At 34.6% G+C, this 25180-nt stretch overlaps 1 protein-coding gene across 3 annotated transcripts in view; it reads left to right on the forward strand.

Moving 5' to 3' along the window:
- Oxsr1 (oxidative stress responsive kinase 1) overlaps positions 1 to 25180 on the forward strand; it is a 98539-nt gene that overhangs the window by 9018 nt on the left and 64341 nt on the right. The window contains exons 2-4 of one of the 3 annotated variants that reach the window (XM_040290020.2): positions 10422 to 10503; positions 12049 to 12161; positions 18521 to 18629. In XM_040290020.2, the coding sequence (XP_040145954.1) occupies positions 10431 to 10503; positions 12049 to 12161; positions 18521 to 18629 (295 nt within the window). In that variant the 5' untranslated portion in view covers positions 10422 to 10430. Of the gene's footprint in view, positions 1 to 10421; positions 10504 to 12048; positions 12162 to 18520; positions 18630 to 20782; positions 20920 to 25180 lie in introns of those variants that run through there. The other 2 variants (XM_005317368.5, XM_078038132.1) reach the window with 2 other exon arrangements.

The following is a 25180-nucleotide window of genomic DNA, read 5'->3' on the forward strand; positions in this document are numbered from 1 at the left end:
CTGACTTATTTGACTTATTTTTTTCCTCACAGGTTAGGAGTAATATCTATTTTTACCTTCCCTTAATTTCTGGGTCTGGTAAGTTGGAGAGAGACTCAGAACTTTTTTATTTTTAGTTTCCCTCATGTGTGGGTAACTCCTTTTCTTACTTTCCATTTTGAAAGGTTTTAGGAGAAAGCTGCACCTCTATTTTTGCACACCAGTCCATTCTGGCGTGTACACTGACAATGCAGTTAAAGAATTAACTAGGAGAGAACAGAAGTTAGAATACAAACCAGTGCAAAATAATGAAAGTCTGACTTTGGGTATTTTATTGGAAATTGCTTTCAAATTTTCATTATATCAGGTCAGTGCTTAGTGGAGGGCACATCAGGGAGATAGCTTTTCACACTTTGAAATCATTCCTGAGTAGTACTTCTTACCCATATGTATGTGTATTCATACTGAAATAACAGTTTTTACAAAGTAACATTTATGTTTGCTGCCTATAGTGCTTACTGATTCTGTTCATACTAAGAAAAATGATGGTAAGCCCAGTGTAAATAGACTTGTAGTTTAAAAAAAAAACTGCATTAAGAAGCCTGCTTTAAAGAGAAGATAAAGCATTTAAAAAATTTGTTCTGCAATCCTTTTGTTACTAGATTTTTGAAAAATATTGGAGATAATTGTTTATTAGAACTGCACAATTCACAATAGCTAAACTGTGGAACCAACCTAGATGCCCTTCAGAAGATGAATGGATAAAGAAAATATAGTATATACACACAATGGAATGTTATTCAGCAATAAAAGAGAATAAAATTATGTCATTTGCAGGTAAATGGATGGAGTTGGGGAATACAATGCCAAATGAAGTTAGCCAATCCCCCCAAACCAAATGCCGAATGTTTTCTCTGATATAAGGAGGCTGATTCATAATGGGATTGGGAGGGAGAACATGGGAGGATTAGATGAACTATAGATAGCGTAAAGGAGTGGGAGGGGAGGTGAGGGGGAATGGGGGTAAAAAAGATGGAGGAATGAGATGGGTATCATTAACCTAAGTACATGTATGAAGACATGAATGATGTGAATATACTTTGTAAACAACCAGAGATATGAAAAATCATGCTCCATATGTGTAGTAAGAATTGTAATGCATTCTGCTGTCATATATAACAAATTAGAATAAAAAAAGTTCACTTAAAAATAATTATGAATAACATTTTTAGGTATTCTTTTACCCTCCTGTTTACATTATTAATTACTATTTTCTTTCTTTTTTAAAAAAACATTTGTTTAGTTATACATGGGCACAATATCTTTATTTTGTTTATTTATTTTTATGTGGTGCTGAGGATGGAATCCAGGGTCTCACACGTATGAGGTGATTGCTGAGCCACAACCCCAGCCCACTATTTTCTTTTTTCTTTTTTTTTTTTTTAAATAGAGTGAGAGAGGGGGGAGGGGGAGAGAGAGAGAGAGAGAGAGAGAGAGAGAGAGAGAGAGAGAGAGAGAGAGAGAGAGAGAATTTTTTTTAATATTTATTTTTTAGTTCTCAGCAGACACAACATCTTTGTTTGTATGTGGTGCTGGGGATCGAACCTGGGCCGCACGCATGCCAGGTGAGCGCGCTACCACTTGAGCCACATCCCCAGCCCCCAGCCCACTATTTTCTTTTTGATACTGGAGATTGAACCCAGAGGTGCTTAACCACTGAGCTACTTCCAAAGCTGTTTTTATTTTTTGAGAGAGGACCTCACTAAGTTGCTTGGGGCCTCACTAAATTGCTGAGGCTGTCTTTGAACTTGTAATCCTTCTTCTTTAGCCTTCCATCTCTGGGATTTCAGATGTGCACCACTATGCCCAGTAAATTGCTATTTTCTATAAAGTAAATTTTTTTCTAATGAAAGAACATAGTTGACTATTTCTAATTAATGGTATTGAAAGTATTGACTTTTTATTGGATTACTGTACTTCTCTATTTTAGAATCTTTAAATATTTTGTTTTTGTTTTGGGAAAAATCATATGATGATGGATGAAAATGATTGTTGGATAGAACTGGAGCTTGCAAGTCTCTTTTTAATACTGGGTTTGGTGAAACCTTTACAGTTTGTCTTTGATCATTGGTTAAATCACACCAGAACTTAGGGAGATTTATTCATTAAGTGAGTGAATCTTTGAAATAAAGATACTTTAATAGATGAACAATTATGATTGATAATACTTAGGTTTGATGTTTCATTGTTGGTGTAACTAAATTTATTCCTTTATCTGTGCAGTATCTTCCCTTATCTATGGTTTTTTTTCTTGCAGTTTCAGTTACTTGCAGTCAACTGAAGTCTGAAAATTTTAAATGGAGAATTCCAGAAAAAAATAATTCACAAGTTTTGAATTGTGTACTGTTCTGAGTAGCATGATGAAGTATCACATCACCCGTCCCCAGTATGAATCATTCCCTTGTCCAGTGTTTCCAAGTGGTATTTGCTACCTGTCCCCTTGCCTGTTTAAATAGCCATCTTGGTTATCAGATTTAATGTCATGGTATTGTAATGCTGGTGTTAAAGTAATCTACTCAGTAAAAGTGCAAAATGTGGGCAATTTGAATATTCCAAAGAGAAGACACAAAGCGCTTTCTTTATGCAAAAGGGTAAAGATTCCTAATAAGAAAAAAATTGTTGCTAAGCTTTATGGTAAGAATGAGTCTTCTATTTGGGAAATTGTTAAGAACTGGAAAGTATGTTATTAAAATGTTCTTTTATTATTGTTTTACCTATTACTGTGCCTATTTTTAAAAATAAATCTTATTATAAGTATATGCGTATAATAAAAATATAGTATATATAGGGATTAGTGCTGTGCATGGTTGCAAGCATTCTCTGGGAGCCTTGGAAGATGTCCTTTGTAGATAAGGGGAGAGTACTGTATTTTTAACCTTGGCATGGTTTTGGTTTACATATGTATAACATTAATATGTTTAAGGCTGGTATTTCAGGTTTTGTGTATGTAAAATAGTCAGTATAGGGTTACCCAGGGGTAGATGTGAGAATTAACACTGGTTATAAAGACTAACACCATTTTGTACATTTTTGAAAATTAATAATCAGTGAACTCATCTATATATTAGAAGATGTCTGTTATATAGGGTCAAAGGTACCATTAGAGGCCACATTGTGTCTTCTGTGCTTTGAGAATGCTTCTGCTCCGTGATTAGCTTCCTTCTATTCTGTAGTGTTTCCAAGAGTCAAGCAGTGGCTACTTGCTGAAGACAAGAGAGTTTAGATTTTTTAGGGATTCCTTGAAGTGATGTGAAAGGAAGGGAGCTTAATTGCAAGCACTACCATTCTGCTCAACTCTACCTGTATTCATGTGCAATAGAGGATGTTCAACTAAGAAGCAGACAAACTAAACAATTTCAGTAGTAGCCTGTTGGATCATTTTTATTAAGCAAAGGATTTTAGTGTTCCTAAACAGTTGTGAAAATTGTTCAGTTACAATATTGGATGATGTTATTGAATGTAAACGTGTTCTTAAATATTGGATCCCAATCTAAATTTTGCGTTATTTGAGTTTTGTGCAGTTTTTGTTATCATTGGGATTTGGGTTTATGTCAGTATTGACTGTGGTTATGTGTGTGTGGCTTTAGACAAGGATTTTTCAAATGGATTTAAATTTAACACATGTACACTCTGTTGAATTAGATAGTTGTATATGTGTATTATTTGCAATTTTAATGTTTGAAACACATTAATTTAGAAATTTGACACACTTGAAGGATTTTAAATAATAGCATTATTGAGATGTAATTCACATACCATAAAATTCAGCCTTTTAAAATGTACAATTCAGTATATTTGCAGAGGTGTGTAACCATCACCACTAATTCCAGAACATTTTCATGATTCCAAAAAAGAAACTCCATTTCTGTTAACAGTACTTTCCATTTCTTTCTCCCTATGGTCCCTGGAAACGGCTAATTTACTTTCTGCTCCTAATGGATTTGCCTATTCTGGATATTTTATACAAATGGAATCATACTATATATGGCCTTTGTGTCTGGTTTCACTTTGTGTGTTCAAAGTTCTTCTGTGTCCTGGGGTTGTGGCTCTGCGGTAGAGCACTTGCCTAGCACGTGCAAGGCCCTGGGTTCAATCCTCAGCACCACATGAAAATAAAGAAATAAAATAAAGGTATTGTGTCCAACTATAACTAAAAAATAAATTTTAAAAAAGTTCTGTGTTGTAGGATGTATTAGTACTTTATTCCTCTTATTGCCAAATAATTCATTGTATAGCTGTACATTTTACAGTCCTACCAGCAAAGTAGGAGGGTTCCAGTGTTTTTACATCTTTATCAGCACTTATTATTGTTTGTCTTTTTGATTTAGCCATTTAGTGAGTGTAATTTGTAGCTTACAGTTTTGTGAAGGGATTTTTAAAATTGAAAACTCTATTAGGAAGTTTTATATACATATGCATTATATGTTAATTATTATTTTGAATGAATACGAATAATAAGAATAATGAAAAGATAGTAACACTGAAAAAAGTAAAATTTTAAATAGTATATTCAATTACTGTATCTGAGTCTAACCCTTTAAGATCTTTACTGTTAGATCATATAAACAAGGCAGGTTTAAGATGGTCTCTACCATGTTTTCATGTTTATCTAAGTTGGCTTATAATTCAGAAATTATTACAAAAAATTATCAAGTTTCTTCTGCTACTGCAATATGGGTTCTTTGCTAGAAATCTAGAAAGCTTCTAGAAGATTTGAGTATTTATTTCAATAATATAAAGATTTTCTTCTTGTAGTATAAATAAAAATATGACTTATTAATTGGGAAAAAACTTATTTTTTAAAAAAACTTTTTTTTGTACTAGTTATTTATTTATTTATAATAAGTCAATGCTGAGGATCAAACCCAGAGCCTTGCACATGCTAGGTGAGCGCTCTACCGCTGAGCCACAACCCCAGCCCCAAGAACTTCTTTTTAAATTATGTTTCTGTGCATTAACATTTACAGACAGTACTTTCTTGTCTTTTTGTTTTTGGTGCCAGGGATTGAACCCAGGGCTGTTTAACTACTGAGCCACATCCTCAGCCATTTTTTATTGAGACAGAGTCTGATAAGTTCCTGAGGTTGACTTTGAATTTGTGATCTTCCTGCATTAGTGGATAGTACTGTTTTTTAATCTGGTGTTTTGCTGCTGAAGTGGTACTCCTTGCCTACTCCTGTTAAACAACTTTAATAGTTTCTTGTATTTCCTTTTAGAAAACTTAAACGTGTATCATTTTATGTAGGAGGGGATTGAGGTGTAGCTCAGTGATAGAGTGCTTGCTTAGCATATGCCAAATCTTGAGTTCAATCCCCAACACTACAACAACAAAAACAACACTGGCTTCTAACATACTGCTTTGCTCTTTGCTTTTTATCCCTTAGATATTTGAGTTTTAAAGCATATACTTTCTTTTAGATTATGTAATTGTTTTGTTTTTTTAGGCTGGTATAAAAAATCTTCTGAGATAATTTTTTTCTTTTTTCTCTCTCCTCTTCCTCCTCTTCTTCCTCTTCCTGTTCTTCATACTGGTGATTCAACTGAGGGCACTTTGCCACTGAGCTACATCCTTATTAACACTTTTTATTTTTTTATTGTAGCACAGGGTCTGGCTGTGCTGCTTAGGGCCTCGATAAATTGTTGAGGCTGATTTCAAAATAGCCATCCTTTTGCCTAAGACTCTCAAATCCATGGGATTAAAGGTGTGTGTCACTGTGCCCAGCTAAGGTTCTACCTTTAAAGGAAATAACCACAGATTGCCATGGAAACACTTTGAGGTGATCCTTTGGATTATTAACAATTGGCCCAGAGTTTTGGGTTGAAAATATAACCTCAGATTATTGAAGAGATGCGCTATAGATGATCTGCATTAGCTTTACTTCGTACAAGAACAGTAGAATCAGAAAGTGGTTTGAAACCCCCCCGCCTTTTTTTTTTTTTTTTTTAATGGTACTGGGGATTGAACCCAGGGGTGCTTTACTCCTGAGATACATCTGAAGCTTTTTATTTTTTGTTTTTAAATTTTTATTTGTTTAAATTAGTTACACTTATTTTTTATTTTTTTGAAACAGGGTCTTGCTAAGTCATCAGGACTGACTTAGAGCTTGTAATATTGGTATTGGTATTGGATAAACAAGTGAAAAATAAATGCAACCATTTATTGAGCATTGCTATATCCAGGCACATAGTTCAGGAAATGGAAATTTGCTAATGGTAGTAGAGCTGGGGTTTCAATCTAAGTCTACTTCCCACGGAGTTTCTTGAAGATAGAAAGCAGGGGGAATGGCTTGCACAGAGGCATGGAGGTGGGGATAAAATAAATTGTATTTAGGGTATGGAAAATAAGTTAACTTGTTCAGTTATCAAGTATAATGTCAAGTAGCTGCTGAAGTTTAGGGGTCTTGAGGTGTGCCATTGTGCAAATGGTGAAGATTATTTCATTAATGGTAGTGGATGAATTGAGACCTAGGCCAAAAAAAAAAAAAAAAAGCCATAGGACTTAGATTTTTCTAGCATTTGGTATTGTATGGTAACTCTGCACACGTTGTGCACAGATGAACTCAATTGTATGCATGTGTGTATAGTTATATGCAATTTTATTACATGAGTAGTTTCATGTAATTACCATTAAAGTGAAGATAATAGAATTGCATCTCACCACAGGGCTCTCCCTTTGGAGTCCTATCTGCTCCCGCCCCCAACTCTTGACAACCACTGATCTATTCTCTATTTCTATTGTTTTGTTATTTAAAGAGTAGAATCTTAAAATAAAATATGTAACTTTTTGAGAGTACTGTTTTTAACTTAGTAGAACTCACTAGAGGTTCATCCAAGTTATTGTGTGTGCCAGTAATTATACCTTTTTATTGCTGAATTGTATTCCTTGGTGTGGCTGTACCAAATTTGTTTAACCATTTACCTGTTGAAGCATATCTGGATAAGTTCCAATTTGAGTTATTTAAAATAAAACTGATGTCAACATTCATATGCAAATTTCCATGTGAATATAAGTTTTCATTTCTCTGGGTTACATGTCTAGGATTACAAATGCTAAGTCATATGAAAAGTCCATTTTTTTTGTTTTAATAGAAATGGCCAAACTATTTTCCAGAGTAACTGTACCGTTTTTTACAATCCTACCAGCAGTATATAAGTGATAATCTAGTTTGACTTCATCCTAATCAGCATTTGGTACTGTTATTATTTTTTAAAGCCATTTTTGATATTGGGTGGTGATATCTCATTGTAGTTTTAATTTGCATTTCCCTAATGGCTAGGGTGTTGAACATCTTTTTCTTGTGTTTATTTGTCATCTCTATATCCTCTGATTAAATGTCACATTTCTTTGGCTCATTTCTTTTTTTGTGTATATGGTACGGAGAATTGAACCAGAGGTGCTTTACCACTGAGCAACATCCCCAGACCTTTTTATTTATTTTTTTAACACAGGGTCTAACTAAATTGTTGAGGTTGGCTTTGAATTAGTTATCCTCCTGCCTTAGCTAAGATTACAGACATGTACCACTGTTTCAGGCTTTGGGCCCATTTCTTTCTTTTTTTTTTTATTTAGAGAGAGAGAATTTAATATTTTTTTTTTTTTTAGTTATTGGTGGACACAACATCTTTGTATGTGGTGCTGAGGATCGAACCCGGGCCGCATGCATGCCAGGCGAGGTGCTACCGCTTGAGCCACATCCAGCCCTGGGCCCATTTCTTAATAGGGATTTTTTTTTTTTAAAAGAGTGAGAGAGGAGAGAGAGAGATAGAGAGAGAGAATTTTTAATATTTATATTTTAGTTCTCGGCGGACACAACATCTTTGTTGGTATGTGGTGCTGAGGATCGAACCTGGGCCGCACGCATGCCAGGCGAGCGCGCTACCGCTTGAGCCACATCCCCAGCCCGGGATTTTTTTTTTTAATAATGACTTTTGAGAATTCTTTCTTTAAAATTTGTATTTAATTATTTTGATTTTGTGGTATTGGGGATTGAATTCGGGGCTTGATACATGCTAGGTTAGTACTCTGTCACTGAGCTACATCTACAGCCCTTGGGAGTTCTTTATACATTCTACATAGAAGTCGTTTGTCAAGTACATTCATATTTTTTACAGGGTCTTTGTAGAGCAAGGGTTTTTAATTAAAAAAAATTTTTTTTAAGTACTGGGAATTGAACCCAGGAGTGCTTAACCATTGAGCAACATCTTCAATCCTTTTTTTTTTTTTTTAAATTTTGATACAGGGTCTCACTAATTTGCTTAAGGCCTCATTAAGGCTTCTCAAACTTGTGATCCTCCTCCTGTCTCAGCCTCCTTGGTTTTTAATTTTTTTTTTTTTTTTACATGGACACAACACAATGCCTTTATTTTTATGAGGTGCTGAGAATCGAACCTGAGTCCCGCACATGCTAGGCAAGCGCTGTACTGCTGAGCCATAATCCCAGCCCGGTTTTTAATTTTGATAGTTAAATTTATCAGGGTTTCTTTTTATGAATTGTGCTTTTGATTTTATGCCTAAGAACTCTGCCTAGTCCTTAGGTTCCAAAGATTTTCTTCTGTGTTCCTTTATTTAATTTTTATAGTCTTCTGTTTTATATTTAAGTTTGTGATCTATTTTGAGTTGTTTTATTTAAATGAAAGGTTTAGGTTGAAGTTCATTTTTTTGTCTTTGGATGTCTATCTTCTCCAGTACCATTTATTGACAAGGCTATCTAATTCCATCGAAATGCTTTTGTACCTTTGCTAAAAATGGGGCACATTTATGTGAATCTGTTTGTGGTTTCTATATGTTTCATGTATCTATCCCTCTGCCAATACCACACTGTCTTGATTATTGTAACTGTATAGGTCTTGAAATTGGGTAGTGAGTCTTTTCGTTTTTTTGGTGATACTAGAAATTAAATCTAAGGCCTCATGCATGTTAGGTGCAACCAATGAGCCACTTCCCCAGACCAATCTTTCAGCTTTGTTATTGTTCTTCATTAGTGCATTGGCTATTGTGTTAGCTTTTCATTGCAGTGATTAATTATCTGATAAGAACTACTTAGGAGGAAAGGTTAATTTTGGCCCATGGTTTCAGAGGTTCAGTCCATGGTCTGCGTACTCCAAGGCAGAAACATCATGGTGGAAGGGTGTTGCGGAGGAAAGCTACCTAGCTGTGGGTGGGTGGAGGTAGGAAAGAAGGGGCCAGGGTCAAAATATATTCTTTCAGGGAACACTGCAAATGATCTGCTTTTCCATCTAAGTCCCATTTCCCAGTAATCCATTCCACTATCAATGGATTAATTCACTGATGAGATCAGAGCCCTCATGATCCAGACGTTGTCCTAACAGTTTTCCCTCTATGAACCTTGCTGCATTGAGGTCCATACTGTCAACATGTGAGCATTTGGGGAACATTCCAGATCCAAATCATAGCAGTTATTTTAGGGACTTTCCTTTTCCATATAAACTTTAGAATAAGCCTGTCTACAAAATACTTTGGAATTGGGTTTAATGCAATTTCTATCCTATCTATCAGTTTGGGGAATATTGATATTTTTACTGTGTTGAGCCTTCTAATCCACAAACACAGTTAAATGTCATTAGTTTTTCATCCTGAAAGATTTTTAAGATGAAAGTTTTTCATTAGTATTTTGTAATTTTCAGCATACATGAGATTCTGTACATGTTTTATTAGACTTATACCTATTAAATTTTGGAGGGAGCAATTATAAATGGTATTAACATTTTAAAATTTGCTTTTACTCATTTATTGTTAGTGTATAATGAAATTGATTTTTGTGCATTGATCTTGTATGTTTCAGCTTTGCCAAACTTGCTTACTAATTATATGAACCTTTCTTATAGCTCTGTCATCTGCAAATAGGAATTTTTTTTCCTTCCTTTCTGATATGGGTGACTTTTATTTCTTTCTCTTAATTTATTGTAGTAGATAGGACTTCCAATACTTTGTCAAGTAAGAGTTAAGAATGGATATTCCTATTGAATTCTTCATCTTAGAGGGAAAATAGTCTTTCATTATTAAATAGGATATAAATTGTAAGTTATTTATTTTTTAGATATTCTTAATGAAGTTGGCCAGAAATTCTCTATTCCTGGCAAAGGCTTTTTACCATGTTGATGAATTTTTCCAATGCTTTTTCTATTCCAGTTGATGTGATCATGTAATTTTTCTTCTGTAATGTGTTGCTATAGTGTATTACATCGATTTTTAAATATTTTACTAGCTATGCATATCTGGAATCATTTTACTTGGTTGTGATGTATTCTGTGTTGCTGATTCAGTTAGCAAATATTTTATTAAAGATTTTGCATCTTATTTCAAAATACATTTTTTAGTTGTAGATGGATAACAATATCTTATTTATTTTTATGTGGTACAGGAGGATCACATGTGTGATGTACTGGGTTTGAGCCACAACCCCAGCCTCAAGATTTTACATCTTAAAATCATAACAGATACTGGTGTGTGGTTTTCTTATCTTTATCTGGGTTTAATTTTGGTAAAATGGCCTCTTAAAATGAATTCGGAAGTGCTTCTGCTTCCTGTTTGTAGAAAACATGTGTAAAATGGCTATTAATTCTTTTAATGCAAAACCATCTTGGCCTGGAGATTTGGGGGGAACTTTAGAATTACAAATTTAATATTCAAAGTAGTTATGTTATTGTATTATCCATATCTTGGCTGAAGTTCAGTTGTTTTGGAAGAATTGGTCCATGTTTTCTAATTCATTGAATTACAAGCTAAGTTGTTTGTAGTATTCCCTTATCCTTTTTTTTAGATAGGGTCTTGCTAAATTGCTTAGGGCCTCAGTAAGTTGCTGAGGCTGGCTTTGAACTCACCATCCTTCTACCTCAATCTCTTGAGCTGCTGGGATTTCACACTATCACATCCAGTGTGCTTTGAAATTTTTGTCATAACATTCCAACATCTTATTGATCTTGGTATTGATGTCAGTATGATGTTCTTTCTTGTTCGGATGTGTTTTTCCTGGTTTTTCATGGACATGTCAATTTTTGATTGTATCCTGGACATTCAGAATATTATGTTAGAACACTCTTGAGTCTATTTTAATCTTCTAATTTAGCAATTCCCTGTTTAGGTTTAGCGTAGCTTCTGTCCTACTTTTGTGAGCTGTAATTCCTATGGTAATTTAGTTTTCAGAGCTCTTGCAGTGCTATTCTCTTCTACTTTATTCTCTTGACACCACTGTTCCTTCTTTTAAGATGCTGCCTTGGCTGTCTGGTGGCAGTGGGTCCCTGGCTTCGTTAATGCTAAGGGCAATTTGCCTTGGCATTGCCGCAGGTGTAGGGCAGGGATGCAGCTGCCCTGCAGTGTATCTGGCCTACCACTGTTTTAGGTGTGGGATGGAGGGCCCTGCTGATGCTGTGGGGAAGCTGGCGCATCACTGTTTTTCATGAGGACTAGGAAATGTTTCTCTCCATTGGGTCTCTGTTGAGCTGTCCCTTTCATAGTCATTAGGCCAGAGAGCAGAATTTTCTCATTTGTCTGTCTGTGCATCCACCCGTCCACCCACCTCCCTCACTATTGTTGGTACCTGGTTACAGGCTTCTCTGGTGTGTAGTCTGGGATATGTGGAAGATAGAAGGAAACCCCAGTGAACTCACAGTAGTGCTTTCCTCAAGTCCTGAGTTCCCTAGCTAATCTTCTGCCTCCTTTCTAACTTTCAGGGTCCTTATATAATTGTATGTTGTTGTTTTTAGGGTATTCAGTTGTATGATAGAAGAGCAGGGAAATGTGGGCCTGTGCCATCATATTCTAGAACTAGTACCCTAGAAATTTTGAATTTTTACACTGGTATTTATTTTCAGTAAATATAAAGTGGTGGATGCTTTTATTCACTTTGCTCTTTTAGAGTGTTTCTTTGCATCTATTGTTTACTCTAGGAATAATATATGACTCTTGTTTAAATAGTATGGGAATTAGAAGTGTCATGTCTCTCTATGTGTACATTTATTTATTTACTCATTTTATGTATTTATTTTTAGGGAGTGGAGCAACTGCTGTGGTCCAAGCAGCTTATTGTACCCCTAAAAAGGAGAAAGTGGCAATCAAACGGATAAATCTTGAAAAATGTCAAACTAGCATGGATGAACTGCTGGTATGCACATCTGATTTCTTAAATGGAGGGGCATACGTCTATATATTTATGTGAGAGTGGGAAATAATATGAAGTTTTTGGTTTGTTTCTTTAAAAAAAAGGGTTTATATTTATTTATTCACTTATTTTGTGGTACTAGGTATTGAACCTATTGCCTTGTCCATCTAGACAAGTGTTCTATCTCTAAACTATATCCTCAGCCCTTTTTATTTTTTAATATTTAGACATGGTCTTACTAAGTTGTCTAGACTGGCCTTGAACTTGCAGTCCTCCTGCCAGACCTCTCTAAGAAGCTAGGATTATAGGTGTGCTCCACCATGCTTGGGTGGGACTTACTATTTCTTCATTAGTAAATAATGTTTATTGTAAAATGTATAAAACCCAGGTAAGTAGAAAAAATCAGTTATAATCCTCTTACTCCGAGATTAACATTTGCTATGTAATCTTTCAAATTGTGAACATTTAAATCTATTCCAGGCTAGAGATAATAGCTCAGTGGTAGAGCACTTTCCTAGCATGAGAAAGGCCCTGGGGTTGATTCTTAGCACCACCAATAAACAAACAAAATACATCTTTTTTTTTTAGTGGCAAGATAATTATATATTTATTTTTTTATTGAAAAATTTATTATTCAACTCAGATTCGGTGTCTATAAATGTGGATTTAATGTTTTTTTGTTGTCATAGTATTCTGTTGATAGATGACTATTTAAGTTGTTCTTTGGTACTGGATGATTACCATGTTTCTTCTTTTCTTCTTGGTATAAATAATGCTTGCTTACTTCTCTGTTCCCTAAATATTATGGTATTGTGATTCCTGGATCAATGGAATATTCCAAAAAGACATAGATTTCCTAAATTTAGATTCCTAAATACCAATTTGTATTAAGACCATTGATGCAAGTTGAGAAAATACCCACTCCCACCCCCCCGAGGCAGCATTGTCTTCTCCAAAGGCTAGGGAAAGGAAGAAGTAATGTGAGACTCAAAGATTAATAACTGTAAAGAGATTAAAATGTCATCATACAATAATTGTTTTGTACTACTTTTATGCACAGTGATGCTTAGAATAGTTTTAAATAGTTTTAAATAAGGGCTCAGCAAGGAAAATATGTCAATTATCATTTAATGCTTTGAATCCTCTTTCTTTGGCATTAAATGGAAATAATAATACCTGTTTTGGGTACCTCATGAGGTTTTTCTTGAAACCCACTATAAACTTTAATTTCTTTTATTTAGCTATAAAGCTATAAACAGTATTTAAAACCATATAAAATGAACTAGTAATTTTTCTAAGAGCATATAAAGCTAGTAATAGAAAAGGAAGGGCTTAGGACTAGGATGACCTGCCTATCCAAAGTTTTCCACTAACTCAAATTGTTTCTCTTCTTTTCTTTTTAAAGTGTTTTTTTTCTTTCTTTTTTCTTTTTTTCCTGATGCTGGAGATGATAGAGCCCAGGGCCTCTCATGCTAGGCAAGTACTCTACCACTGAGCTATATACCTATAGCCTTCCACTGTTCCAAGTTGGATTTAATTTCTGATATTGTCTGTACAGAGTTTTAGTATTATATAGTAATTGAAATGAAAAAAAATGGATTTATATTTCGAACTTTTAGCAAGTATGACACATGTATTTCTTCTGGAATTGGTAACACATGCACAGAAGCTGGAGTGAGTTGCTGGAATGATCTTGTCCCATCTTTGGTGAGAGAACATGCACTTGAAATGTGAGGCTGAGTGTAATCCTATTTGAAGATCTAGATTTACAGTTGCCAGCAATATCATACAGCAACATTTGAACTGCAGTGATGATAAGGGAAGCCTGCAAATTGTAAACTGTCAAAGCAAAACAAAATTCTAACCTACATATTAATACTAGAGTTTGAGAAGCCCAATTTGAATACTCATTATTTACTATTTATTGTACATTGTCTATAATGATAGAGACAAGAGACAAGATAAATAAAAAGCCTTATTATTTACTACTTAAGGACTAAAGAAACTGAGGTTCAAAGCTTAAATAACTTGGCTAAGTTCACATGATGATAATAGCAAACATCTTTCAATACATTAGCCTCAAACATGTCTGAGATAGGTAGTAGCATTATTTCTTAGATGAGGGAAACAAATCATAGAATAGGTAGAGTCAGTTTTTCTGACTCAAGTCTGTTCTATTTTGTGTAGTATGTTGCTTTTAATCTTAGTTCAAAAGTAGAACATCTCTTCTTAAATATCATAAAACATTCTGGACAGTAGTTTTGTTTTTATGTCAAGGCCTTACTTTTAGAGGAGTACAAATTGATTTATCAAAATAAATAAAATTGGTTAGAGATCTCTAAATTTTATCCAGAAGTATATATTTTGGCACCAGGGATTGAACCCAGAAGTGCTTAACCACTAGACCACATCCCCAGACCTCTTTATTTTTTATTTTGAGATAGGGTCTTGCTAAATTGCTTAGGGCCTTACTAAGCTGCTGAGGCTGGCTTGAACTGGTGAGGCTCCTGCCTCAGCCTCCTGAGCTGCTGGGATTACAGGCATGTGCCACCATGCTGGCTATCCAAATATTTTAATAAAGTCTTAAATGGCAAGTATAGTACATATGTACTTATTAGCAAATATGAAAAAGAGCAAAAGTGACTTTTAATAGAACAAGTTAAAAATAATTGGCTTTTGGGGGAGTTGGGGAAATAAGCAAGAAAATTCCACTGGACTTGAAGAAATTTCAGGAATATATGGAATGCTGGAATCAGCTAATACTCTAATTTTATAATGAATCATATTTTCTTTGTAGAAATACATATATATGTATATCTGTCCATTTCTATTAGATATAATGTTAATGTAACTGAAACAACATTCTCATGGAATAATTCTTGATTGTGTGGAACATACTCTCATTTTCTGTTATTATATTTTTAAATGCAACTTTCTTAATTGATTTTGTGACCCATAACTAGGTTACAACTCATAATTTGAGGTGTACTGAGAGGTATTAAGACTGTACATTTCAGGTTGTAACAATTGTAAAGGAAAGGAAGACACAGGTTTCTTAGATGCAAAATTTGTTTATAGTCCCAAATAAACTGTCCATGAGGGCAGAGGCTTTATTTATTCTATATGAATAAATGAATACAGTAACATTACTTGGGGGACTGACTGAATTGTGTGAAATGGAGGAAAACTGCCTACTTTTGAGTAATTAGAAAACTGGAGTGTAAATGCTAGAAATCAAGATGAGTGAGTTTCACAAAGGAATGTAAAGTCACTATTAAAGGAAGAAGAAAGCTTAGGTGGAGAACTAAGTAGTCTTAACAGAAAGCCTTACATAACAGATTAATAAAGGACTTTTAAGAAAATAGTTTCATTAGTAGGGATAGAATTTACCCCTACTAATGGTTGTTGAGGAAACTGCTGGGAACTTTGAGTCAGAATGAATATACCACTTCTGGAAAGCATTTATATATTTATTTTTCCTTTTGAAAGGAAGAGGAAAAAATAATAATTTTAGTGGGAGTTAGGGTTTAAAGGAATAGAGGGGAAAAAAAGAAATATTTAAGTCCCTTTTCATGTTTGAATTTTGTGGGTTTTTTTTTATAGTTTCCTATTGGAAAACCCTTTGTAGTAAGCCCTTTTCAAGTTAAAGCTCAAAATCCTTAGCTTTACGTTTAAGACCTTCCATAGTTTGATCCCAAGTCTTTGCACTATTGTCACCCTCCTGTGCAATTCTTTTTCCCTTTACCCCTCTCTGTTACTAAGTCACTAAGACCTCTTGTATCTCTTTATTACTACCTCTTGACTCTTCTTCTTCTTCTTCTTTTTTTTAAAAATATTTTTTAGTTGTCAATGGACCTTTATTTTATTTATAAATATTCAGTGCTGAGAATTGAACCCAGTGCCTCACACATGCTAGGCAAGCGCTCTACCACTGAGCCACCACCCCAGCCCCTCCTCCTTTTTTTTTGTAAACAGTGCAAGGGATAGAACGCGGCTTATGTGTGTTAGATAAACGCTCTTTTATGAGGTGGTGAAGATTGGACCCAGTGCCTCACATGGGCAAGGCAAGTGCTCTGCCACTGAGCCCCAGCCCCAGCCCTTAAACCTTTTATTTTGAGAAAACTTTTAACAGAAAAGTTGTAGAAGTAGTACAAAGAGTTTCAACGTGCTTTTCATCCAACTTCCTCTAATGCTAACGTAACTGTAGTGCAATTAACAGAATTGAGAAATTTATCATTCTTCCATCATCTCTCACCCAGATGGTGGCAATAGCTTGAAAAGTCGTTGCCTCTAGTCTTGGCTTCATTTTCTTCCTATGTTGTAGCAAGAGTGATTTATGAAGAAAATATATATGGTTAAACTTTTTATGCCTTCCTATAGCTGTTAAGATGAAGACTAACTTTTTTGACATACTTACAAGGTCATTTATGTTCTGGTTGTAGGTAGTTAAACAATCAAAACCTTAAAATCAAAAACCTACTTATCTTTCCTATTTCAGTGTCAGTGCAGTAAAACTTAAAAGACTTCACTGATTATGACTCCTATGTTTTCTCAATATGTTTCTTCACTGAATTTATATAATATCTAGTACTTTTCTCTCAAAATTATATTTACTATTCTTGTTGTAACAGTATAACTAGCAAGGTACCTGGCACACAGTTGATATAGTAGGCACATAAAAAATATCTATAGAAAGCATGAGTTGTTTACCGTAGGCAGATTTATTTATTGTGTCTTAAATGTATCTGACATATTTCATCTTATTTAAAAATCACGTTACCTTGCACCTTATACTGTTATCTTTTTTTTCACATCCTATAGAACTAAACCTGGTTCCCACCTTCTTTGTAAAGAATTCTTTGGTCACATTTGCCTGCCTTAACTATTCTTTCCTATGATTCTTGTAACATTTAATATATTTATTACTCACTTAGCACATATGTGCTGTCCTGTCAGTTAGCTCTTTTATGTACATATCTTATCTCTTCAACTCTGTATGTCAGTAGACAAGTGCTTACTTCAGTTCCTTCTTCCTTTTCTTTCATATTTACTTAGCTTTTAGTGCAGAAGACCATGCAGGTGAATTTGGGGTTTACAAAATATATATGACAAGGTCCTTGACATAAGTGAATTTATATTCAAGTAGAAGTTGAGAAAAAAGAAAACTGGCTTTTGTGCGAGCACTTCTTATGAATCAGAAATTATGAGCAATTCACACACTATGTATCTTATTGAACAGATATCAAGGACCTTGTGCAAGGGCATGAGTAAATGAAAAGCTACATAAAGTGCTGTTGGATTTCATTTACTCAGCAAATATTTATTGAAGGTGTTCTGTGTGCTGGATGCAATGATGAGTTCCAAGAATAGTCTTAGTTTTCACTGAACTTACAGTTTTGCGGGGGATGCAGAAAATAAATAGGCAGTTATAGTATGGTATGATCAATTCCACATTGGTTGGGAATCAACTGTTAAGTACTTGCCTTCATGTGGCTCTTAATCTAGGAGTGAGAGATGAATAAGCATACACTGTACTATCCAGTACATTATATGAGGTGATGGAATGAAAGACATGGTACTTGGAAGATAAGAGACAGGGAACCTAACAAACTTGGGAGGAAATTTTATCTAGAGTGAGATCAGAAGGAAGAAGCAAAATGTCCAGAGTTAGAAGAAGCATGACAAATTTCAAGTTTTCTGTGGCTGGATCATAGGACTGGGTCAGAGTAGTTAGGAATGAAACCAGGGTGTTAAACAGGGCCCTGATCATACCCAGGGCTTTCTAAGGCATTTTATCATACCAAATCTAATTTAAACTCATAATCTATGGTAGAGTAAGCTTAGATATCTGTTTCAGGTTTCTACTCTGTTTTAGTATATAACCTTGTCCTGTTTCAATATGTTTTTCTTTAGGGTGAGAATTGTTAATTATTTCTCAAAAATGGGAGTAAAACAATATATTTTTTTTAAAAGTATCCCACATAAACAAAAACCCCTATTCTCTGTTAATTAGTAATTACTTTCTGTGGCTATTAAACCATATTTCCCAAGATGGTTCTTTCAGGACACCTTGAAATAAAAATGTGTGTCCCAGTGGAGGACTCTTGTGGTATTGTAACAGGGTATGGTATATAGTGTGTGTTTCAAGTTTCAAAGATGACTACTGAAGTGAGTTAAAGGGGTAGGTCGGGGATGGATTGTGGGAAGGCAAGTGGCTTTTTGGCTTAATTATTCTTGAAGAGATCAGGGCTGTGGAGTTTCTAAAAGGTTGTGACAGTATTGGGATCCCTGTCTGTATTTGCTAATTTGCAATGTATGTGTTAAGATTGCATATAATGAATTATCATGTTTTCTGTTTGTAGAAAGAAATTCAAGCTATGAGTCAGTGCCATCATCCTAATATTGTGTCTTACTACACATCTTTTGTGGTAAAAGATGAGCTGTGGCTAGTCATGAAGCTGCTAAGTGGAGGTGAGTGGTGTGCAGTAAAATGTTCTGTTCCCCAGGTTGAAAAGTTAAAAAATTTCCTTCTTTTTATCCTGATTTGATTTCATGGACATTTGTATTTGGGGAGATACCAAAAATGTATTATCTGTTAAAGAGGCTAGTGTATAAGCTGAGACAGATTTCACACATTGCATTGGGTTGTTATGCCTCTTAAATCTTTCTTAATTTAGGATGATTCCCTTCCCCTTCCTGCCTTCCATGCCATAAGCTTATTGAAGAGTCTTGATTCAGTTATTTTGTAGAAGGTTTCACATTCTGGATTTATTTGATTTTTCTTCTTGTTGATGTTTAATTTGATCTAGATTTCTCTATTTTTTGAAAATTAGCTGTAAATACTTTATTAAATTCAAGTTAAATATTTTGGGGCAGAATACTTTGTAGTGATGCTGGACACTTCGTATTACGTCAGGTCAGAAAGTGTTTGCTGTCTGGTTGTATCTTTAATAGTGATTTTAATTTTGTTTGCTTAAGATTATGACAGCCAGACCTCTCCATGGGAAAGTTAACTTTTTTTCCCTTTGTATCCAGCAAGTAATCTCTGAAATGATACTCTGGCACTGTGTGAATATCTAGCCCCCATGTCTTTTAAAATGACTTTACCATCCATTAATAATCCTTGTTTGCGTCAGTTAGTTCATCAAGGATTTTAAAATGTTGTTTTTCTTATTGTATCATTTCTTTTGCATTTATAAATTGTCATTCTTTTGTGAAGAGGAACTTTGCCTTACCAACTGATGCCCTGTACTTAATCTGTACTGTAGTTTAACTGAAAAAGGCAGGTTTTATAAACCAATTTTCAGAGTAAAAAGTTGCTCAAAAATTATCTCCAACAGTAGCAAATGAGAGGGTTTTTTTTTCCTCCTTTTTTCTAGTTGTGTTGGGCCTTCACTTTTTTGCATATCATTATGACTCAAGTTTTTTGTATGTTGGCAGTGTATCAGTCATTTGTACTTGGTTCTCTTTGCTGCTTTGGTTGTCCAGATTTTGTTAGTGAAAATCCTTTAAGATTCCTCTTGTATTCTTTTGACATGAGCCCACTGATCTTTGATTACATCCTTTCTTTTTGATTGAATGTTTCTTAGGTTGACATTTATACATTTTTTTCCAGACCCAGAATCATTTAATACTGTAAGCAGCTCTGTTACTTTTTTCTAGGGAATGATATTTAGAAAGCATAACTTAGGTACTTGGTATGCTCATTGCTACTGCCTTGTTGGTGCTCCTAAAATTTGGAAATATAATGTACATTATAAATAATAATTTGACTTTCATATTTCTAATTCAAAGTTTAATATTGTAGACTTACAAAACTTCTGTAATACTATGCTCGAATCTCTTTCCTCTTACAAAAAGATCTTGGTCCACAATATTAACATAATTACAAGTGCGCTGTATCCTGCAGACAGACACACACATACAACACACACACACATGCTATTATTTCTACTTTATCCCTATAATAAAATATAAATATTGCTAATTGCAAAGAAAGGAATAGATTTGGGCATGAATAGATTGAAAATTTTGTTATTGTTACCTGAGGGTCCATGCCACATGATAAATTAGTCTTTTTGCCAGGCCTGGATTTGAGTTATGTGGCAACATTGGTAGGACTCAGGAATGCTGACCCTGGAGCCACTCTAGGCTTCTCGTTTCTGCCTGTTGGTTTTGTTTGCCTATGTATTTTGTGAGGGAATATGATTTTTCATTTTAGAATGCAGAGTTATAGAAAAAAAATCCATATTTGTTTAGTTTGTAATTTTAATACTGTCTCTCACTGAACATTGTACTTCTCCAGAGAAGCTCCAAAGGTAAAAAGATAGGCTTTAGAATAAGTTTTGCCTTTCCAGCTTAGCAATTGTATGTCATTGGGAAAACTGTTTCAACCTTTTGAACCTTTTTTGTTTTTTTAAACATGGCTGTTAAATGAGGATACCTTCCTGCATTTCAGTGTATTGGTGAGGAGTAAATAAGATGATAAATGTAAAGCATCTACTATTGTGCTGACATGTAAGAGTTGCACAAGAAATTTTTATTCATAAGTAGTAATGTTCCCTTGCTATATTTTGATGCTTTTCAGTGTAGCCAGAATCACCTTTTTGTTTCAATCCCATTAGTGACACACTGGAGAAACTGGATTGCTTTGTTAAAGGCCCTGTTCATATGATGGTTGGAAGCCTTGCTAACACCAACCACCTTTCAAGATGGTGGTCAAGCATGGTTCTTTCTGTATGGACAGATATGGGAACATTAGGTAATACTGTATCTTTCCTTATTGATCACCTATGGTATAATTTATTTGTAATTTACAAAAATGTATAATACAGAGTTTTTAATGTTTTGCAGAAAAATTCTCTGATATAGGAATAAATTGTATACATAATTCTGTCTTCTGTATGCTAGCCCATCTTTTCTGCTACTTCTAAGCAGAAAGACTCTTCTTCTTCTTCTTTGTTTTTAAAGATTCCTATTCCGGGCTGGGATTGTGGCTCAGCGGTAGAGCGCTCGCCTTGCACGTGTGGGGCCCTGGGTTTGATCCTCAATACCACATAAAAATAAATAAGTAAAATAAAGGTATTATGGCCAACTATAACTAAAAACAAAAAAGATTCCTATTCTTTTGTTAATGAGTATATGTTCTGATCACAGAAGGGGTGGACATGTAGATGGGTGAAATGCCTTTTAAAAATAGCTCCTTGTCCCTTCTGGTCTTTGATTTCCTTGGGTAGTGTCTAGTTTTTCCATCCTTATAGTCAGAAATTTCCTGAAGGATAATTTTCAATCATGTTCCAGTCATAACTCATAATATTTACATGTTTAAGAACCAACATAATCTTTACATCTAAACTTCTTAAATATTAAAGTTTTTGCATTTTTTTGGAAAATGAAATCTTTTGTTAGTATTAAGTGAATAAACATTTAAACAGAAGAGATATATTAAGCAATATTTTGGAAACAAAAAGCTAGAACCAAGTACATCTTAAAATTTTTTTAAGTAGAGGAAATTACATGAGGGCTTATAGTGCAACTAATACACTATTCATTTCCGCTGTCATGTATTTAAAAAATAAAACCAATTAAAAAAAACACTATTCATCAATACTTATTGAACACCACTACTTTGGTAAATACAATAGATAGTTCCTTGCTCTCCATGTAATTACAATTGTGTAGAGTGCCATGAAGAAGTACCAAGTGCCATGGGAATACATTACAGGAAAGCCTAACCTTATTGAGGGGTAATGGATGCACTAGGATTAACAGAGACTTCCCTTAAGAGGTGACATCCAGCTGAGACTTAGAAGAATAAGCAGTAATTAGCCAGGTGAAATGAGGGATGGAGGTAGTGTAAGGGGAAGGATGAGAGAAGCGATCCAGATAGAGGACACTCTACAAAAGAGGGATGGAATAAAGATGGAGGAGTGTGGAGTGTCTCAAGAATCTGGGTATCTGGGTGCCACAGCCACAGGAAGATTTGGGAAGACCTTTGGGGGAGGCTATGACAATCTCTTTGAATAATTTAAAAAATATAAATTACCAGAAAATGCAAATATGAATATAATATCTTCTTTTATATCAGCTTCTTTAGCCACAGTATTTAAAACAAAAGTATAGTTTTGATTTAGCAACATTGTAGTAATGTAGAATTTAATAAACTAAATCGTAAAATAAATAGTAACTGACACTCTTAAATCATCAACTGGGTGAACATCATGGTTAAATAAGTTAGCTGGATGTGGTGGCACATTGCCTGTAATCTTAGTTACTTGGGAGGATGAGGCAGGAGATTCATAAGTTTGAGTCCAAACTTGGCAACTTAGTCAACCCTCAAAATGAAATATAAAAGGGCGATGTAGCTTCAGTGGTCGAATACCCCTGGATTCAATCCACAATAGTACAAAAACAAAACAAAAAGTTTCATTAAATGTCAGTACTGCAATTATTTCATAATGCTTTCTTATAACAGTAATATTCTTATATTTTGCTAGTTAAAACCCAGATGTTGAATGTTGGGATTTGTTAGTACTCTAATGAATCTTTAGAAATTAGAAGTGTGTTTTGTCTGAATAGCTGTTCATACAGTTTATAAGTACCAAACTGTCATATGAGATTTTTTTTTTTAGAAACCCAGATAATTAAGAAAACTTATGAGAAGAAGAGAAAGAAGTATCTGTAGTATATAGAGATGAAAAAAATCTAATTTAAATGAACTGCCCTAGAGAGTGAGGTATTTTGTTATTTAGGAATCCCACCAACTTTGTCATTTTCTAAGAGATAAAAAGCGTGAGTACTTCCTTGATCTACACAGAACCCAGGTCCGGTACCAGATATTTATAGATTAGTTTTGAAGGTTCAGTCAACAGTGGAAGGTTTTAAACTTGCACCTTCTAGGGGCCTGAAATGGAATAATTAACCAAGCCAATTTTGGCCCCTTTGAAACCCAGCCTAAAGATTGATTAAAACTTCATAATAGAGACACTTTTAACTAAATCAAATGAGTTGATTTAAAAAAAAATTTTTTTTGTAGGTGTAGATGGAAAGAATGCCTTTTTTGTTTATTTTTACATGGTGCTAAGGATGGAACCCAGTGCCTCACACATGCTGGGCAAGCACTCTGCCCCTGAGCTACAGCCTCAGTCCAAATGAGTTAATTTTGTATTTGAAGAATGTCTTTTTTTTTTTTTAAAAAAAAAAACTTCCCTTTACTAGGTAATGAAACTGGGGTACTCCTTCCCAGCCATTTTAGTTTTTTGAATTTTGAGACAAGGTCTTGCTAAGTTTCCCAGGCTGCCCTTAAAACTTGCAGTCCTCTTCCCTCAGACTCCCAGGCAGCTGGGATTACAGGCTTGTTCCTGTTTGCCTGGCAGAGTGCCTTTTCATAAAAGTAAATGAGGAAATTAATATGTTGACTGAGTAATTAATTTGAGTTGTAATTGTCAGTTTAACAGGAATCTTAAGCCAGCCAGTACTTCACTACTTTGTCAATATTATTTTATCATAATTATTTTTTTGGACAGTTAAAGCTTTTGCAGTTTTTTTTGGGTGGAGGTGGGGGGTAGAGTGTTGGGAATTGAACCTAGGGGTCCTTTACATCCCCAACCCTTTTTATTTTTTGAGACAGGATCTAGCCTATCTAGTCACTGAGATCACAAGTGTGTGCCACCACACCTAGCATCACATTGTTTTTTAAATATTCTGTGCCACAGGCTGTGAAGACATAGAATATAATTTTGGAGGGTGGGGGATAGATCTGTGTTTTAACTTTTTGCTTTATGTTATAGAATTTTTACTAAATCCCCTTAGTTTTCCATGTGATTTATTTGCCTTTATTTTGAAAAATCCTTAAATTTTAGTGGTGGACAGCTTTTATCAAAGTAGCATAGGTTGTTAAAATGTCTGAAAAAGCACTTCTTGGGCTCAGATATCTTGAATGACAGTCTTTAGGGTCTGCATCTTTTACTTACTTGCCAAGTAATTCCTTCATATATTAGAGTTCAAGATCTGGTTATCCTAGCAGAGTATTTGTTTTTCCAGATTGTGCTTGAGAACACAATATTGTCTACACTATTATAACTTTCCCAGTTGTTTCTACTTTTTTTTTTTAAAAAGATATTAATAAAGTCACCAGTGATAATCTGTAGTTTCCTTTTGCTTTAGCATGCTTTACCTTCAACTTTCTCTTAGTTAACATTTAAATTGTATGATTTTGATATTTGAGGAGCAAGTATTGCAAGCACCATCATTGAGTTTGGTGCTTTGTAGCATCTTGTGATGCCAGGAAAATCAAACAGATAAGAAGGGTTGGGGGGACTCTAGAAATAATACCTGTCAATTAAGGATGAAGATTTGCCACTTATAAAAATTATTGTTGGAAGGAGACTAAAATGGAAAAGAAATAGTTATACCAAGGAAGGGAGAGTTTTGTCTATTTCTTGTTCAGATGCCTGATTTGAACTTACACTGGGATGTGCATTACTCTTAATTTTGATTGTTGGATGATGTGAAATTAATTTGAAAATTTAAAATTTTGAAAAGGAGCTCTTCCTTCACACTCTTCCAAAATATAGAACTAATAATTTTTTTACACATTTAAAACAATGTTTATTGAATATCTCATTTTTTAAACAAATATTTATTTATTTTTTAGTTATAGGTGGACACAATATCTTTATTTTACTTTTATGTAGTGCTGAGGATCGAACCCAGAGCCTCATGCATGCTAGGCGAGTGTTCTACCTCTGAGCCACAACCCCAGCCCCTGAATATCTCACTTTTCATTTGGGAGATGCTAGAAGGGCCTGAGGCCCTTCAGCCAGGCTTATTCTGGAGGCAGAAAAAAAATGGGGCCCAAACCTAGACCCAGAAAGTTCTCTTAAGTTCTGCTGATTCCTTTTAGAAGTACGTGAGGCTTCAAATCTGCTCAATTAAGATACAAATTCTGCTTCACTTCTCACTAGTGTCAACATGGTCAGGTTAGGCCTTACTTCTCATTTTCAGTATCCATGTCATACTGC

The sequence above is a fragment of the Ictidomys tridecemlineatus genome, chromosome 2, assembly GCF_052094955.1.
Source record: "Ictidomys tridecemlineatus isolate mIctTri1 chromosome 2, mIctTri1.hap1, whole genome shotgun sequence".
Lineage (NCBI taxonomy): Eukaryota > Metazoa > Chordata > Mammalia > Rodentia > Sciuridae > Ictidomys > Ictidomys tridecemlineatus.